Genomic DNA, 20,538 nt, shown 5'->3' on the forward strand with positions numbered 1-20,538 from the left:
CACACAAAATTCAAGCTTTCGCAACCGACGGTTGCTTCATCAGGTTGCTTCTTTCCTGATGAAGCAACCATTGGTTGCCAAAGCTTGAATTTTGTGTGTATGTTTGTGTTTGTTAGTGTGTCTATCAACCTGCCAGCACTTTCGTTTGGTAGGTCACATCATCTTTGTTTTTAGATATATTTTTCCCACGTGGAATGTTTCCCTCTGTTATATAAATATAAACAAATTTAGACACCCACCCCCATACAAAACCACGAAAAAAACTGACATCACAAAACTCCCTAAATACCACTAAACACAATATCATCTGGAATCAGACACTTCCCTTGACCTATATAGCTCAACAGCAGCTCCTGATCCCATAAATTGGGATCGAACACTTCCCTTGACCTATATAGCTTAAAAACATCCAATACCGACATTCACAGCCACACATTAGGAGCGAACACTTCCCTTGACCTGTTATCCTTACGACATCTCCACATACAGCCGTCCCTGGTCCGAGATGCCGGAACTTTAAGTAAGCCTCATTTCTTCAAGACATACTGAACACTTCATGACTTCATCCAAAAATCCGAATAGTTGAAGAAATTTTATTAGAGACAACGCACTGTCCCCCATCATAGCCAGCAACCGAAAACTGTTGACCCTGTCAGTTATAAAGACATAAAAAAAGCAATTTACCAAAATTCACATGCGACGCCACATTCGCAAACTAAACCAAAAACATCACCTAACACACCACCAGAGAGCACCACCGATCGCATCAAAACGACACCTACAAACACGCCACTCTCACAAACTAAATTCCGCGCCGTCGTGACGTCACACACCACAACAACCTTACGTCACGGGTCAAAGCTGACAGGTGGGATCGGACACTTCGATCGACCCATGGTTTGTCCCATATTTCCAGGCTCTCATGTGTTCTTTGTATCTGACATCAAATGTTCTACCTGTTTGCCCCATAAGTGTTACACTGCAGTTGATATATACCTGCTTTCTGGTATTTGTCTCTTTTTTTTGTCAGTTTTGGGGTGTAGTTTTGTATAGAATTGTCTGTTGTGAATGCTATGTTTATTCCCTTTCTTTTGAAAATGTTGGTAATTTTATGTGATAGTTTGTATTTGTATGTCATTGCTACTATATTGTGTTTTCTTTCATCTTTTTCTGATTATCCTGTGTAGTTGTTGTGGGACTGGGTGTTTGTGTTTGGTTCTGTTGTGTTGTTGTCTGTGGTTTGGTGCTTTCTGATTTTATTTCCCTTTTATTTTGTTGTTTAGCTTTGTGACTATGTTACTATAGTAGCCATTGTCTTGTGCTGTTTGCAATATTATGTCCAGTTCTTTGTGCTAGTTTTCGTTGGTGGGTGGCTCTATGTTGAGTTTATGGAGCATGTGTCAAAGTGCTGCTTGCTATTGTGGGTGTGGGTAATTCGAGGATTGGGGAATGATAGTATCCATTAAAAAGGAAACCCGTACTCACTCTTCAACTCACTCTCTCTCTCATAACCTCACACGATATAGACATCATGAATAGAAGTTGGTTTTGAACGTATGTTTTGTTATGTTAGCAACAAGTAGGTAAACATACCAAAGAGGAGGAGACACGTAATGGAGTTACAATATTTATGTTGGTGAAAGCACAGTTTCCGAAGAAATAGTTATACTGAGTGGCAAAACAGTAATAGTAGACCACAAAAGAGGAGAAACATGGTGATCAGTGTGAGAAAGGTCGGAACTCAAAATTGTGCTTCTGTGTTGGTAATAAAGTGGTAGTGCGACCTCCAGACCATATGAGAGGAAACACAGATCACAGCAAATCAAAATCAATTACTTTTTTACTTAAAAATTATGACATGAACTGTTTGATAATAACAAAATTGTATTGTTATGGATTCCACTGATGACGCCTTAGAGCAAGAAAAAGGTAAAATGCGTCTGGGAAAAATAAATTAAGTGGCAGCAGGAAAAGGCGGTTTCATTCACAAAACAAGTATTTCTGTGCTTGCTGCGGAATATGGCCATGCAACAAACTTTTTATATTTGGAATCATTCAAAATTATTTGAACATAAACTTAGGGGTGCAAGACACACTAACAATTAATAAGCAACTAAGCACTAACTGTTAATAAGCAACTAAGCCAAGAAACGTTGTCAATGCCGAATGAAAAATCTGCTGGTCATAGTACAACTTTGTTTACATGTTGATGCTGTATTGCTTTTTGTAGCATTTAACTTAGAGATGATAAAGATCAGCACAATAACTTCTGAGCACCAGAAGTGGTAAATATTTTGTAATTCTTCTAGTATATAACAGAAAAAAATACGATAATCCGTGTATCACTCACACATAATGTGAATTAATGGAGAGTGTCAATTGTCTCCCTGCCTTCCATCCAGTGCAGCCTCTATGAACGTAAATAGTGGTGTATGTTCTAGGATTTATTGTTTTGCATTATCTGAAATTGGCATTATAAATATTTCTCAAAACAGTACTAATCTTACCAAACATTTATGACATCAAATGGGACAAAATGAATCGGTTATATTTTATTAAAATGATTGCACTCATTTGTGGCTCACTTTTGGAAATTATGTTGTCATACGTATGTTACATTTTCGAATTAAAACAGTAGACCCATTGTTTGTAATGGCCAGTAAAACATTGTTGTATGTGTACTTGTAGGGTCATGCAGTGTGAAAGTGGAATACACATTTGCAGCCATGGAATGATAAGTAGAGTAGCAGTTTATTTAGAAAAGATGGCGTGCCACCAGATAGCATGCTGCTACCTGCCTTCTTGGGCTGAGTGCTGCTGGAAGAGTTGTGGCCGAAGGTCAATGGTAATTGCATTACCGGGCAACAGGCAGCCAAACCTGTTTGATGTGAACTTGAGCAAATGTTGCTGGCACACATCTGATAATCTGTAATTATTTAGAACTGCTGTATTAACATGGTCGTAAGTGATCCAGGACAGCCGTGTTGATATAAGTGCTTGTCTCCACATTCAGTTGTTCGCATGTGTGAGACTGTTCATTTTTATAGTGGACAAAGCTTTCAGCCAACAACTGACTCCATATCTTTACAACTGTATCAGAAGTTTGTGCTGCACGTCGGGCAATCTGATGAGAAATCAAATTGCATACTTATATTACAACAGTGCTGCTAAAATCAGAGTTCATACTACCTAAAATGGTTTAACTCAAAAAATATTCATGCCACCTGAGAGATTGCTTCTAACTGCTTGCAAGTACTTATATAAGGTGCTGTTTAGAAGTGACACTTGATGGTTCACTGGCTGCTGCTGCTGCACAACCTTATGATTAGTGATACTGTACCAGCAATCATCTGCAGATATCAGTATTGTATTTATAGGCTGGAAATTTGTGTACTCAAAATGCCTACTTCTCCCATCTACAGCAATTTCAAGAGTCTGATCACAACTCCATAAAGTTCAAAATGAAAGTAACAATATATACATTTTTGCTTCTGGAATTAGGGCAAATAATTGATTATGGAAAAAAAAAAAATTTGCAAAGAGCGAGAGCTGTACTCTGAGCGTGATTAATTCATTACACTATCATATTAGTGACACTCAAACTGTTCAAGATTTGAGTTTTGTGTTTCATTTTAAGCAGTGAACATTTACACATATGTAGGTTGATTCTTACAAAGAAGAAAAATGCAACCAGCCACTATTAATGTACTGCTATTTATTTAGATAAATAGCGCCGTTACCGGATTCGAACTGGCAAGTTCATCATCTGATGGCTGTTCACATGATTTTCAAGATACACTTTACATTATCGTCCGTTTTCAATTTTTATTATTCCACTGTGGCGAAGTATTTTTGGTGTGTTGTTGCCGTCGAAAATTCTGTGCGATTTTGTTGCGAAGTTGCAGGATTGTATTTTTCGCATATTCCTAAATATATCCAGCACTTACGTAACTTTTACATCACCATATTGTGCAAAGCACCACACACACACACACACACACACACACACACACACACACACACACACACACACCAAAAATAATTTGCCACATCTGAAGTTATCACAGAGATTGCAGATTTACAAACACAGCACTATTTACCTAAATAAATAGCAGTATTATTAGTGGCTGGTTGCTGTTTTCTTCTTTGTAAGAATTAACCTACATTAATTGTACACAGCCACGGTCTCACCATGTCGGTTTTAGACAAAAAACAGTTACACAACTATTTCCAACATGATTCGGCATTAAGTGCAGACTGATTTGAAGTGTATAGATTGCAGTTCCAAAATGAATGCACCTGTCCTGTAGAAACACTACAAACATGAATTTGGATGCCTTAATGACCAATTGAAAGATATGGATAACCCAGGACTGTAGTATCAATTCCCTAACTAACAACTCTTTGGAGAATCCCTGTTTCATTAACTTCTTTCACAATATTTTCCTGATTTGATGTGTCTTATTTGTCAGAATATTTGTTTGGACCACTTACTTTTAGCTGAAACTCCCATGCTCAAAGGATATCAAGATAAGGTCTCAGTAGTGATTTGCATGTAGTTTATTTCATGAATAAAACACAGTTTTCCTTTATTCTGTAACCAGAGTTTCACCATATTTGGGTCAGTCATGAGATTTTAATTGTTCAGCTTACCCATCCGTTATTGCTGTAGTTATAGGAATAACTCTTAAACTTTTTGAACAACAACCATATGGAAAGGATGTGGAGTCCAACCAAACATCCGACTAAACATTTTTGGACACTTACAGATCCTAATGAGCCTTCATTTATTATATCGAAGGAAGATTAGACTTTACTGTCCCACAAATGATAAATTGTTAGAGATGGAGAACAAGCCCAACTAAAGGAAATTGGCCATGTCAGTTTCAAAGGAACCATCCCAGCATATGCCTTAAGTCATTTATGGAATCCTCAGAAAACCTAAATGCGGATGGCCATGCAGGGATTTGGTCCACAGTCCAGTGTTTTACACCTGCACCACCTAACTGGATTACACATAGCACAGATAATTTAGGAGAATTATGATGAAATGTTTAACAGACTCTACTGGAGAATAATTAATTAATGTGTACAACTATACCAGTCTTGAAAAAATTGTTACTAATATGGGAATTGTTTGCCAGATGTGAATTGAAAAAGTGGAAGATAGAAAACTAAAATGACACAAGATGAATAATTTTCGTGATGAGGAAAAAGATTATGTAGGCATGGAACGTAGGAGGTTGAAGATCATGATAACATAAGCAAATGAAGAAAGTATATTTTGAGACAAATCCGCTATATATAACTCATGAAATGTAAGCAAGACAGAAATACTAGACTGCTGTATATTGACGGATTTGTAAGAACTGTATTTTTAGGAAGTAATGCTGATAATCATTTCTCATGTGGGGTTGCAGGCTGTATTGTGTATCTATTTAATAATGTACGAAGCTCTAGAAATTAGAATGGTCCTCATTGCGTAATTATTAAGAGGATTATATGAATACACATGTAATGCTAGTGGATCAAAGTACTTGTGGAAAGCTTCATTTGATGTACATGACTGCATCTCTCAAAAACGTATGCTAGTGACACACCATTAAATAACCAAAAAAGGAAGCCTTAATTAAGAATCCAGTACCAAGCATCTGAAGGTGGCATTAATTAGCCGAAAGCGTTTATGGTGGTGTTTGAATAGAGATTTTATAACTTACTTTTTAAATTATAATCCTTGTAACTGTACTACAGTCATGTTTTGTGATGGAACCTGTTAAGATTCTTTCCAGTAGGCCACGTCTTTACTGTCATGTACGATATTCCATATTTCACAACTTGTATTTTAATTATTTACGATTTTCTTTTACAAGATACTACTACAGCAGGTTGACATTTTTAAAAGTTAGCATTACCTGCCAGAACTTTATTACTCTGTTGTTGTTGTTATTGTCTTCAATTCTGAGACTGGTTTGATGCAGCTCTCCATGCTACTCTATCCTGTGCAAGCTTCTTCATCTCCCAGTACTTACTGCAACCTACATCCTTCTGAATCTGCTTAGTTTATTCATCTCTTGGTCTCCCTCTACGATTTTTACCCTCCACGCTGCCCTCCAATGCTAAATTTGTGATCCCTTGATGCCTCAGAACATGTCCTACCAACCGATCCCTTCTTGTAGTCAAGTTGTGCCACAAACTCCTCTTCTCCCCAATTCTATTCAATACTTCCTCATTAGTTATGTGATCTACCCATCTAATCTTCAGCATTCTTCTGTAGCACCACATTTCGAAAGCTTCTATTCTCTTCTTGTCCAAACTATTTATCGTCCATGTTTCACTTCCATACATGGCTACACTCCATACAAATACTTTCAGAAACGACTTCCTGGCACTTAAATCTATACTCGATGTTAACAAATTTCTCTTCTTCAGAAACGCTTTCCTTGCCATTGCCAGTCAACATTTTATATCCTCTCTACTTCGACCATCATCAGTTATTTTGCTCCCCAAATAGCAAAACTCCTTTACTACTTTAAGTGTCTCATTTCCTAATCTAATTCCCTCAGCATCACCCGACTTAATTCGACTACATTCCATTATCCTCGTTTTGCTTTTGTTGATGTTAATCTTATATCCTCCTTTCAAGACACTGTCCATTCCGTTCAACTGCTCTTCCAAGTCCTTTGCTGTCTCTGACAGAATTACAATGTCATCGGCGAACCTCAACGTTTTTATTTCTTCTCCATGGACTTTAATACCTACTCTGAATTTTTCTTTTGTTTCCTTTGCTGCTTGCTCAATATACAGATTGAATAACATCGGGGAGAGGCTACAACCCTGTCTCACTCCCTTCCCAACCGCTGCTTCCCTTTCATGCCCCTTGACTCTTTATCACTGCCATCTGGTTTCTGTACAAATTGAAAATAGCCTTTCGCTCCCTGTATTTTACCCCTGCCACCTTTAGAATTTGAAAGAGAGTATTCCAGTCAACATTGTCTAAGTCTACAAATGCTAGAAATGTAGATTTGCCTTTCCTTAATCTATTTTCGAAGATAAGTCGTAGGGTCCGTTTTGCCTCACGTGTTCCAACATTTCTGCGGAATCCAAACTGATCTTCGCCGAGGTCAGCTTCTACCAGTTTTTCCATTCGTCTGTAAAGAATTCGCATTAGTATTTTGCAGCTATGACTTATTAAATTGATAGTTCGGTAATTTTCACATCTGTCAACACCTGCTTTCTTTGGAATCTGAATTATTATATTCTTCTTGAAGTCTGAGGGTATTTCACCTGTCTCATACATCTTGCTCACGAAATGGTAGAGTTTTGTCAGGACTGGCTCTCCCAAGGCCGTCAGTAGTTCCAATGGAATGTTGTCTACTCCCGGGGCCTTGTTTCGACTCAGGTCTTTCAGTGCTCTGTCAAACTCTTCACACAGTATCGTATCTCCCATTTCATCTTCATCTACATCCTCTTCCATTTCCATAATATCGTCCTCAAGTACATCGCCCTTGTATAGACCCTCTATATACTCCTTCCACCTTTCTGCTTTCCCTTCTTTGGTTAGAACTGGATTTCCATCTGAGCTCTTGATATTCATACAAGTGGCTCTCTTTTCTCCAAAGGTCTCTTTAATTTTCCTGTAGTGAGATAAGCCTCTACATCCTTACATTTGTCCTCTAGCCATCCCTGCTTAGCCATTTTGCACTTCCTGTCGATCTCATTTTTATGACATTTGTATTCCCTTTTGCCTGCTTCATTTACTGCGTTTTTATATTTTCTCCTTTCATCAATTAAATTCAATATTTCTTCTGTTACCCAAAGATTTCTACTAGCCCTCGTCTTTTTACCTACTTGATCCTCTGCTGCCTTCACTATTTCATCCCTCAGAGCTACCCATTCTTTTTCTACTGTATTTCTTTCCCCCATTCCTGTCAATTGTTCCCTTATGCTTTCCCTGAAACTCTGTACAACCTCTGGTTTAGTCAGTTTATCCAGGTCCCATCTCCTTAAATTCCCACCTTTTTGCAGTTTCTTCAGTTTTCACCTACAGTTCATAACCAATAGATTGTAGTCAGAGTTTATTACTGTACTATGCAGTTTATCTTTATACTCTTGCCACCTCGGGGTCGAGAGCAATGCTCAATACGAGTCATTGGCTTTCTCATGTCAGTTTTGTTGTTAGTTGGTGAAGCCAATAAATGCGAAAGCAAGAAACAATGGTTGGTCTGTAGTTTAGCCTGAGGTATGGGTTAGGTTGGAAGGTGGCAGTTTGGTTGTGAGTTGCCAAAGCCAACAAATCTGATTCTAAAAAAAACTTGGTTGTGGTGACACTTACCTGTAGCTTTGTCTGAGGTCTAGGTTAGAGTGAAAGCTGGCAGCTTGTTTGTGAGTTTGTGAAGGCAATGAATGTGATACTGAAAAAAACATGGTTGTGGTGACAGACTGATCTGTAGCTTAAGCCATTTGAAAAAATTGCAGGACATCATGTTATGTTATAGTCATGATATTGTCTACGGCATTTGTTGCATGTTTCCTATGTCACTGGCCGAAGCAGAGACTCATATCAAACATTCCTCTATATCCCCACCTCAAAGGTACACTGTTTGGTTCCTGTCCACAATTTCAGATGAGAACTGGCCACTTCAAATTCGAAACTTTAACACATCACCAATTTTCAGTGCTGAAGTTATTGAGAAGCAGGCCTACATGTCCTACAGCTAATATTTATTGATCATAAATTTCCTTGCAGATGAACTGTTATCATTTATAGCTAAGGAAATACGAATATTGTACAGTAATAAACAGCAAAACTCCAAGACGACAATATGTGTGGAGCGAATCATACCACAATGTCAAGGTTTGGCACACAGTTTGGTACCACCCATAATACTGCCTAATATACATGAAATACATGCATACAGTTGCATTAAAAAAAAAGTCACAGTCCTAAAGAAACATTTTCTGGATGAACAGAAATATGGTTACATCTCTCTTCCCCATAAATTTTTGTTCAGAACCAAGATTTCTTTTTTTTTTTTTTTTCATCATATGTTCTACACAGTGACTGATGACATATTCATCACTCATTCATTTGAATAATCATCATTTTTATGAGATATCCTTGATTTCTGTAAGCCAGTGTATATGTTTGTGCTAATCTAAAATTTTACAGGCATTTGTTTTAATATCCATGTGCTGTATCTAGTATCGATAATTGTTTATTTTTATTGTTTGACCATGAACGCCCAATATTAGCCACATTATATGACTCATACTAACCCAACCATTCTGTGAAAATCAGATGTTTATAAAAAGTTATTCGGTATGTCTGTATTATTTATCTTTCTTTTTTGGTAACAATGCTTTTTTTCTTTTCTTTTTTTTCTTTTTTTATTTAAAGGTACCACAGTCAGAACTGGACAGTGATACAGTGAAAACAATTTTGTCAGAATATCGCATTCACAATGCTGACATAACTCTGAGGTACGATGCAACTAGTGATGATCTTATAGATGTAATTGAAGGAAATCGAATATATATACCGTGCATTTACCTGCTCAACAAAATTGGTAAGTAGCGTACTGACTATGAAGCAAAATCTCTTGTCTCTAAATTAAAACACATTTGCTTTTCTACTGTCATCATTATGTAATCAATTGCATTATTTCACACAACGTTATTACAGTGTGGTAAGAGCAGCTCATTATGTATTGCATGGCAAGAATAAAAGGAACTATCATCATCAATGAACAGAGTAAAGGTGCCCACTAACATTATAGTTGCAACATGTAAAACACTGAAAGAATTTTATGAAATGGACAAGACCATTCCTCAAAAGAAAATTCCATTTTTCACTGTGTTTATATTTATGTTCATTATTATTTAGTTCACATGATCAGCTGATCTCAGTAATGTACTTTCACATATCCTCGTAATTTTACTAAATCACCAATTGTGAGTGTATTCAAATGAAGTCTGTCTTGTAAATAGGTTTCTAGTGTCGTCATAAACTTGAATGAGAACAACATTCCATACTGGTCAAGGGCTGTAACAGAGAGCTCATATTCTCTAGCATTTAGCTGTGAATAAAGTCACCACTTTTTAAAGAACTTTCCTATATCTAACATTTCTCAGAAACCGTAACGACATTAGGTGAATAGATCTCACATTTACAATATGATCGTATCTAGTCTAGACGTAACAAGTCATCAAATGACAGATAGTAAGTAAGGAAGAGATTACATAATATAGCTTCATTTGTTCAGGGGCTAGACCACTGTCGTCTGGTCCCTTCTCTGGATTTGACACTATCCCTAAAACATGACTGCAAAGTGTAAACAACTTCTCCATCGCAACTAAAGACTCTCGTTCTTCTTCATAACTTGTGGATGCACTGGCTCCCTTTTTGCCCATCACATCTGCACACAAATCCAAGAAGCATGTGGACAGTGGGCCCTTCTTCCTGTACAACTAATTAAAGTCATGTTTCTCCATGAACGTTTTTCACCAGTCTAGGAGGAAGAAGTGAGACGTGTTGCTCCCCACCAGAATGAAAGATGTCATGTAAAATAACTTACACAACTAATTACAGTATCTGATAGCTTTGACCGTTTAGTAATTTATAATTATTTCTACATCTGGGTCTCAAGGGACCTGAGTTTCTCTCCACAGCAAAATACATGTGTTTGGGTGTATTACGTCCTTATTATGAGCTAATAACCACTTGGTTTGTAATTGGGTGGATATAAAAATCTATCCACCAACCAGTGGCAGGAGAACATATATATAAAGGTATTTAAATCTGCTAGCTTTCTGGGCCAGTGGCTCCTTTTCCCGGCAGGAGGATTCAAGGGGAAGTAAGAGGGGTGAAAGAAAAGAATTGGTCAGCGTTAGGAAATGGGGAGAGTTTGGAAAAGTTGCCCAGAACCTTGGGTCATGGAGACTTACTGGGCGGGATGAGAAGGAAAGTCTGTTAGTCTCCCATGACAGGGAACAGAAAAAAATAAATCCCGATCCTCCAGTTCTCGTTATTTCATCCATGCCTAATGGTAGTAGCAACAATGCATCTGGTAATGTATTTTCTGAACCTTTTTATGTAATTTACTCATATTTCTGCTGGATGCTCTTGTAAGAATAATACCCACCACATTAACCAACTATGTAACAATCTACTCTCCATAAGGAAAGCCAAAGCCAGATGATCTCTATGTGTTATGTTCTTGGAGCCCCAAATCAGCATTTGAAACTTTTGTATGCTCCACAACAGTTAATAATGCCTTCTCTGTAGCATATAGTTAAATTCATGTTTGTTGAGAGTTCTGCTGATGAAAGCTATTGTCTTATGATCTCTGAACTCAGTATTCAATTCACCTTGAAATAGCTCACAAGCTACGCCATATTTAGAAGCATCTGTTGCTAACGTAATGGCTTAATTCATTATTGAGTGGTTTTATATGGACGCATCTACTACTGCCTGCTTAATATTATGAAATGCCTCTGATGCTCCTTCATCCCATATCCACTTGGATCTTTGCTTTAATAATAATGATGATAATCTGGGGTCATTTGTCAGTTGAAGCTGTATGTAGTGACAACAAAATCTAGCTCTTTCCAAAAGAGAGTGCAATTGTTTCACATTTTTTGGTTCAGGACAGTTTTTGATGTCATTCTTTCTCTATCCAGTCTTATTCCGTGGGTTTGTACGAGATGTCCTAAAAATTTTAGTTGTTCTCTTCCAGAATGCCATTTGGGTAACTAAATTGTATGTCCTTTTCACTAAACTTGTGTAATGTTTTACTTAACAATACGTAGTGTTATTCCCACGTCTTGGACACAAGTAATATATCATGTACATAATAATTAACTTTTGTAATAATTCTTTCCCTGGGTCTTCATGTATAGCTTGTATGAACACTAAAACATAAATGTTCAGTGCAAAAGTTAATACTCTAAATTGATTCCCATCAAATAAGAATAACATATATTTTCATGAATTTTCACATGGTTTTATCTGCCAATAACTGCCAGTCAAATCCATTAAACTAAAGTACCCCCCTTATTCAAGTTTAGCCAACTCCTCATCAGCAGGTGTAGCCCTTTATGTTTCTATATGTTTGTTAAGTGTTTGTGCATTGAAAGCTAAGCTTACACCTCTTTACTACTAGTAAAAGCTTACTGTACACACTCAGACTGCTTTCTATTATGTTATTTTCCACCATATTGTTTACATTTGCAGCTGGTCGTAAACTTATTGGAACTGTATACAGCAAAAGAGTAGTTTATTATCTTAAATTGGCAAACGTATTCACAATCACCCCTGGTTTATCAGAAAAAATACTTCTGTATTTCAGTAATATTTTATACAAATTGTGTTGTTCTTCAGTTGGCGAATTAGGTCCATGGACTTAAATCATTATTTGTTCATTTAATTCATCAAGGTTGTCTGTTATTTCTTCTGGGTGCATACACAGACAATAAAAAATGCCTGGTTAAAAATACACTTTTTTCCAGGTGAAAACACATTATACCCTGGCTTTTTCCATATTAAGCGACAATATATTTTCCTTTGAGGCTATAAAACTTAACAGGCCTTTGAGGCTATAAAACTTACCAGTCCTTTGAATGGTAAAGGTATTATACACCAGCGTACAACTTCCCTGCACTTTAGGAAATAAAACCCGCAAAACCCATGCATTTTGGAAAGTTGTTTAATGTGTGGCAACATGTGCACTGTATATTTTGGTATTATGAAAGTATAAATACAAATTCCACCAAGTGCATGCATTTTGGAAAGTTGTTTAATGTGTGGCAACATGTGCACTGTATATTTTGGTATTATGAAAGTATAAATACAAATTCCACCAAGTGCAGCATGGTAGCTTCCACAGCACTGAAATCAAGATTATGATGCACTTTTGTCGGTCAATCATAGCTCATGTCATGTCATGTGATCTTGCCAGGCAGTGACAGCAGATATTCAGAGCTTAGAACACATGATGTAGTCAGCCAAAGCAACATCACTGCTACGTAGCACAAATACATAAATAAGAAAAGTTAATAGATTAATCCATTAATTAAAACTTCCAGGCTGAATTGCCATGGTCCATATATAAAACTACTACTCCTTCCTGATGTTTCGTTGCCTACTGCGGGCAACATCTCCCGAGGTGAGTCGGCAACTGTCTGCTAGGCGCTGGAGGTCCCGCTTATATAGAGCGCTTAGATGGTGCCATCACTCATCACATGCTTTCGACTTTAAAATTATCTCTGGCTAGTGCCATCTCTCTAGATTACAGGTAATCGATTGTCACTTTGTTGGTGCAAAGTCGACCGCTATATCTTGTCTAGTTTTAATCCTTCTTCTTTTTTATTAAAATTATTTTCATGCGTTTTAGATCTCTATAGCTTCTCTATACATTCGGGTATAATAATGTGAGGTCCTAGCTATCACGTTTGTCTCACTAAATTTTATTTTGTGATCACAGTCTTTGAAAAGTGTTCCGATACAGCTGATTTGTCAATTTGTCGCAATCTACAGTTCCGTTTGAGTTCCGTGGGCGGGTATTAACACTCCTTTTCGTTGTTCCAGTATAAACCATGCCACAGCTACATGGAATTTTATACACACCTGGGGTAGCTAAGGGGTGTCGTGCGTCTTTCACCGATCTTAAACTTTCACTAATTTTCTTGATAGGTCGAAAGATTGTCTCCACTTGAAACTTGGCCAAAACTTTCCCAATACGGTCCGTGGTGTTATGAATAAATGGAAGAAAAACTTTTCAGCTGACGGTTGTTGTTGTCGTGAGAGCACAGCTGAAATTGCAGCAGCTGAATATTTGTGACAAGCACAATCATAAATCTCACGTATGTGCACCAAACATTTCGTGAGTTACCTGGGAGAATACATGTTCCATTGAGCGATTCAACTTTTCCATAGAAAAGCCAGTTATGTGTGAAATCGTTCATTATTTGTAATCTATGAAAGAACTGAAATAAATAAGAAAACTACCCTTGAAGTGTTGTCTTTTTGAATGTGTTTACACTTTAAGATATATCAGACACAGGTGTGCTAAGTGACTGTCCTCAAAGTTTTAAGTTTTGAATGAGTATCAGATTCTCGATGATTTAAGAAATTCATCACACATTCTCACACAGAACGTAATCCGTCTTGCATAAAAGAAAATTTACTTCGAAAGTAACGTTTCTCAAACTGCAATTCACAATAGTTTCCCGTAACGTGTTGGAAATGTAAACAGTTGTGATGTCACACTCATTGCAAGCAGTTTGTTGTTACAGAGTATTGCACAGTCTTCATCCTAAAGCCTTTGACACATTTTGCTGTCGGCAGACGCTTATGTGTGTGCTGTGCTTTGTTGTTGTAAATGGCACATTTTCTTTGCAACTTTTTGGTGTTATTCTCCCATTTACATTTTATGGCATCAGTATTATTCTGCAGTAGCAAGCCAAAGTAAAATTCTTCATTAGAGTATCAGTTCTTTCCAGTCAAAATTACAGAAATTTAACTGAAAGCTAAAACATTTGAAAAATACCCAGAATTCTAAAAAGTTCCCAGGTTTTCTTCATACTTTTGCTCTTGCAGTAGGTTTGGCTTGTTCTCCCTCTAAAACATTATCTTCTTGTAATAACCATCGGATGGGAATAGTTTGTGTGAAGGCAATTAATCTTTCCGTATGAGGGCCTATCATGTGGGTGTTACATCCTGGATTCTGGCCCACATTCCAGGATGTTGTCTGTTTTCTGCTGCTGTTATAGGATAACTACTCCTATCTGTGTTTTGTTTAGGGAAATATGTGATGAGCTCTGTTGTATTGTCAACAGTGCTTGTGTTACTACCTACAAATACTTGTGAGTTATTATTTACTGTGTTGTTCCTCATCTATTGCTTACGTTTTTGTGCCTCCTGATTACACAACAGAAATTAATTTCCTTTCTCCTGGTAAATTTTGGAGGATAACGATTACCTTCACTGTTTCATGTGTGTCCATTTCCTGTATTGTGATTGTCTCATGATTAAAATTTCTCCGTTATTTATTTAATGTATCCATACCATCTACATATGTTAATAGTTTATCCACTATACAAGATTTGTTTCTGCACAAAATAAGGTAATATCCTCACGAGGACCTGTACCAGATGCTTTTCATCTGTGGATTGTTTAAATGTGTAGACCAAGTCAAATGCCACTAAATATGTTTCTTTTAGATAGGATCTAATGATTCTAATATTAACTTTTGACAATATTGTGAAAAGGATAGATTACTACTCACCAAAGGCCTTCTTCGGAAATACAAACAAACAACTCACCCAAACACAATACACACACACACACACACACACACACACACACACACACACACACACACACACGACCACAGTCTCTGGCTGACAAGGCCAGACTGCGAGCAGCAGCCCATGATGCAAGAAGCAATGTGGGTGGTGGCAGTAAGGAGCAGACTTGGGGCAGAGAGGGAGTGGGATAGCAGTGCAGGGGTGGTGGACAGTAAAGTGCTGCTTGTGGGAGTATACAAGGATGAGGTGGAGAGAGGGTAGGGCAGCTAGATGGAGTCAGGAGGTTAGGCAGAGGAAACAGGGAGGGGGAGGGGGGTGGCAGTGTGAAAGGAGAGAAGTAAAAAGACTGTGGGTGCTTCAGTGGAATAGAGGGCTGTGTAGTGCTGGAGTGGGAACAGGAAAGGTGATAGATGGGTGTAGGAAATGACTAATGAAGGTTGAGGCCACAGGGGGGTTGTGGGAACACAGGATATACTGTGAGGAGGATTCCCACCTGTGCATGTCAGAAAAGCTGGTGTTGGTAGGAAGGATCCAGGTGGCACAGGCTGTGAAGCAGTTATTAAAATGAAGTGCATTGTGTTGGGCAGCATGCTCCGCAATTGGTGGTCCAGCTGTTTCGTGGTAACAGTTTGTTGATGGCCATTTGTGCAGACTTAAATATATTTTAATTTAATTAATTAATTTATTTATTTAAGAAATTTGCTTAAGAAAATTCTCAGCTTCTTATTTATTTTTGGTATTTTTGTTATGATTTCCAGTGGTTTTATTTAGGTTCTAGCTTCAGTCTTTTAAAAGCCAAAGAATAGAAGTCTTTGGTTTTAAATACCACAGTAGAGCTAGATATATGTTCCGCAGCATCGATCTTACTGATACTCCTCGTCGGAACAGCTCCGTTTGAAATCTCTAAAATGTTTATTTCGTTACAAAGATCATTCGGTACAACTAGGTGCTATGTTGTATGATGCATATGGTTTGATGTGTCCAACTTTTTTTATCAACGAAAAGTTTATTGCTTCTGAGATATTCTCTCGAAGTATATTGACTGTGAAAAGATGTCGGCTCACGCTATCATTCCATGCAGCACCTCCGATCGATCTACATCAGGTGATATCTGAAGAACGTTTGTCAAATCTTTTATAAATTGATAAATACGCACCTTGAATGCATATTATTCTCTTCAATTTGTTTATTGTGCCATGGACTAACTAAACATTCACAATGGAGCTTAATAGTGTAGTACAATAATAGCAAAATCTCTCCAGCATAAAACACATCCAATCTCTGTAATTGCTTCACACAGAGTCCTCAGATATATATATATTTGGTTACTTATTCCAGAGAGATGCGTCCATAGCACAGAACATCCAGTTCTCGCAGGCAGTTTATACTACTCTCAGCATTAACAATTCGCTGCACCTGAGTCATAGTTTTTCACCATTTACGATCCATTACAGGACAGACAGCTTGTTGGTTGTCATGCCCACGTAGAATGCAACACAGTGGTTGCATCTTAGCTTATACATCACTTGACTGGTTTCAAAGGTAGCCCTGCCTCTGATGGTGTGGTGGTGGTGGTGGTGGTGGTGGTGGTGGTGGTGGAGGAGGAGGAGGGGAGGGGGAGGGAGGATGTATGGGACATGTCTTTCACTTAGACCTATTACAGGGATATGAGCCCTGAGGTAAGGGTTTGGAAGCAGGGGCTGCATTGGGATGGACAAAGATATTGTTTAGGTTTGTTGGGCAGCAGAATACTACTGTGGGAGGGGTAGGAAGGACAGCGGGTAGCACATCCCTCATTTAAGAGCACAATGAGAGGTAGTCCAGACTCTGGCGTAGAATGTGATTCTGTTGCTCCAGTCCTTCAAGAGGGGAATGCTCCTCTGTAGCCAGAGAGTGGGACTTTGGGTGGTGGGGGTTGACTGGAGTGATTAGGCTCTGTTTTTGTACAAGGTTGGGAGGGTAATAAGGGTCGTGAAGGCCTAAGTGAGACCCTTGATATATTTCGAGATGGATTGCTCGTTACCAAGGATGTGACAGTCAAGGGTGGCAAGGCTGTATGGAAGGGACTTCTTGATATGGAATGGGTGGCAGCTATCAAAGTGGAGGTATTGCTGATGGTTGGTAGGTTTGATAGGGATGGAAGTATTGATGTAACCATCTTCGAGGTGGAGATCAACACTGAGGAAGGTGGCTTGTTAAGCTGAGGAGGACCAGGTGAAGGGAATGGGTGAGGTGTTGAGGTTCTCGAGGAGTGTGGGTAGGGTGTCCTCACCCTCAATCCAGGTCACGAAGATGTTATCAATGAATCTGAAGTAGGTGAGGGGTTTGGAATTCTGGGTGGTTATAAAAGATTCTGAAGCTCATTATTAGGTAGGCATAGGATGGTGCCATGCGGGTGCCCTTGGCTGACCCTGGATTGCTTGTAAGTGATGTCTTCAAAGGAGACATAATTGTGGGTAAAGATGTGGTTGGTCATGGCAATCAGGAAGGAGGTTATAGGTTTGGAATCTGTCAGGCCCTGGGAAATGTGGTGTTCAGTAGTGGCAGGGCCATGGGCATTAGGGACCTTAGTGTAAAGGGTGGTGACATCAATAGTAACAAGCAGGGCACCATGTGGTAAAGGAACAGGAACTGTGGCGAGTTGGTGGAGCAAATGGCTGGTATCTTTTATATAGGAGGGAAGGTTGGGTAATAGGCTGAAGGCGTTGGTCTACGAGAGCAGAGTTTCTCTCATCGGGAGCATAGTAATCAGCCATGATAGGGCAACCTGGGTGGTTTTGTTTATGGACTTAGGAAGTATGTAGAAGATAGGAGTATGAGGAGTGGTAGGGGTGAGGAAAGGGACAGGCTTAGGGGAAAGGTTCTGGGATAGGCCTAAGGATGTGAGGAGAGACTGGATATCCTGCTGGATTTCTGAAATGGGGCACTGTGGTAGGATTTGTAGGTTGATGAACCTGACAACTGGTGGACTCCTGCCAGGTAATCCTTGCAGTTGAAAACAACAGTGGTGGAGCCTTTGGCAGTAGGTAGGATCATAAATTTGGGACCAGTTTTTAGGGGTGTTTGTGGTTCTTTCTGCAGATGGAAGGTTGGCTTTTGTGTTGAGGGATGAATGATGGTGAGACAAGATTCGAGGTTAAGAAATTCTGGTTAACAGGAGGTTATGATTAGGGGCAGTTGGATCACAGTTGGATAGAGGAGTGAATGAAGTCAGGCAGGGTTCAACCTATATCTTTGGCTGAGTGTGAATGGTAGGGTTGGCAGTGAAAAAGTGTTTCCACTGTCTGGACCGGGAGAAGGAGAGCAGGTCTTTAACAAGTCCTGCATGATTGAATTTGGGAGTGGAGCAAAAGGCAAGACCTATGAAAAGGACTGATACTCCTCTGTGAGGATAAGACTTTTGGAGGAAAGGTTCATGACTGTGTTTCAGTTCTATGGGATCCAGGATTTTCAGATTTATAACAGGAGAATTTTACCGATGGAGAGGAGATATTGCAAGGAGGCTTGGGCCTAATTACATGGTGTTGCAGGACTGTGTTGGTGAGGGTTAAGTACTGGCAGAATCTGAGCAGATAGAGGTCATTGTGGAAGGAGAGCCTGCAGCCAGAGGTGGGTAATTTGATGGTAAGGCTATTTTGGGGGATTCCATGAGCCAAGCAACAACGCAGGAACAGTATGTGGGTCTGGGTTCTGGCTAGAAATAAGTAAACTTTTCTATATTGACACAGATGGAAGGAGCAAGGATCCATGGCGAAGGATAAAAACGTGAAAAACACATAAATAATGTAGAAATACATGCAAAAAAAATCACAAAAATACACCGGGAAAAATCATAAAAACGACGAAGCAGATGAAGTATGGGGAAACAAGATGAAACCTGAGAGACCAGGCCGAAACTGAAAGGCGAAAACCAATGAAATTGCTGTGAAAACACAATAATATCAAAGAAAAACTAAATAAAAATATTGTAATGTGGGTTGAAGGTCTGTAGGTACATAAGTGTGAAGAAGGGGGACAGCAGATGTGACTAGATTAGGTGAAGTCAGTATGTGTAAACTGGAATAAGAGAGGAGAAGGAGTGTGGGGAGTGGTTGGTACGATGAGCTGCAAGTTTGTGTGGCACAGGAAGATACGGAAAACAACACACAAAAATTCGCAAGATTGACGCAGGAAGAGTAATCAGTTTGCAGGTCTAGGATTGATGAAATTGGCAGGAGTAGTGTGGGACACGAGATACTGCACCAACAGTCAGCACAGTCTTGTAGCCATCTGTTGTACACGCCCAAGGTAGTTGATACAGTGTGGCTCATAAGTAGAGTATGCGGTGCAGTTCATAAGGTGCCAAATGAAACAGAAAAGAAGAGAAAGGAGGATGGACACTGAGTATAGTAATACATTACAAAATAGTAACAAAGGGAAACAACAGTGTGGTAGAAAAGCCATTAGGCAGAATCAAACAATGGAAAATCCAGGATGGAGTAATTACAATACCATGAAAAGATAGAATGCTTCTACTCACATAGCAGAGACATTGAGTCACAGATAGGCACATCACAAAGACTGTCAAACAAGTAAGCTTTTGCCCATAAAGGCCTTCATCAGAATTAGACAAAACACTTGGTGTCACCGCCAGACACCACACTTGCTAGGTGGTAGCCTTTAAATTGTCCGCGGTCCGTTAGCGTACATCGGACCCGCGTGTCGCCACTATCAGGGATTGCAGACCGAGTGCTGCCACACGGCAGGTCTAGTCTAGAGAGACTCCGTAGCACTCGTCCCAGTTGTACAGCCGACTTTGCTAGCCATGGTTCACTGTCTACATACGCTCTCATTTGCAGAGACAACAGTTTAGCATAGCCTTCAGCTATGTCATTTGCTACAACCTAGCAAGGCGACATATTCAGTTACTAACAGATAATATTGTGAATCATGTACCGTCAAGAGCGACATTCATCATTAATGGATTAAAGTTAAGTATCAAACTAATTACATCCGCTTTCTGAATTCTAATTCCGTGTCATGTTCCAGACCTCACGTCAGTATAGTCCTTCCCTCCTCACGCCAGCCTGCGTGAGCTAAAAAGCGTGCATTACGGCCTCCTCTAGTAACACGGTATTGGCCCTTCTGCCAACACAACAAAAAACACACACACACACGGGAACAGGGAGGGGAAGGTGGGTGTGGGACAATGACTAAAGAAGATTGAGACCAGGAGGGTTACGGGAACATAGT

The 20,538-nt window shown here is 39.1% G+C and overlaps 1 protein-coding gene across 1 annotated transcript in view; it reads left to right on the plus strand.

Moving 5' to 3' along the window:
* Positions 1 to 20,538, plus strand: part of LOC124609363 (GTP-binding protein 128up) — a 52,345-nt gene that overhangs the window by 3,766 nt on the left and 28,041 nt on the right. The window contains exon 5 of the mRNA XM_047140067.1: positions 9,398 to 9,566. Coding sequence (XP_046996023.1) covers positions 9,398 to 9,566 — 169 coding nt within the window. The remainder of the gene's footprint in view (positions 1 to 9,397; positions 9,567 to 20,538) is intronic.

Source organism: Schistocerca americana, chromosome 1, assembly GCF_021461395.2.
Source record: "Schistocerca americana isolate TAMUIC-IGC-003095 chromosome 1, iqSchAmer2.1, whole genome shotgun sequence".
NCBI classification, from domain to species: domain Eukaryota; kingdom Metazoa; phylum Arthropoda; class Insecta; order Orthoptera; family Acrididae; genus Schistocerca; species Schistocerca americana.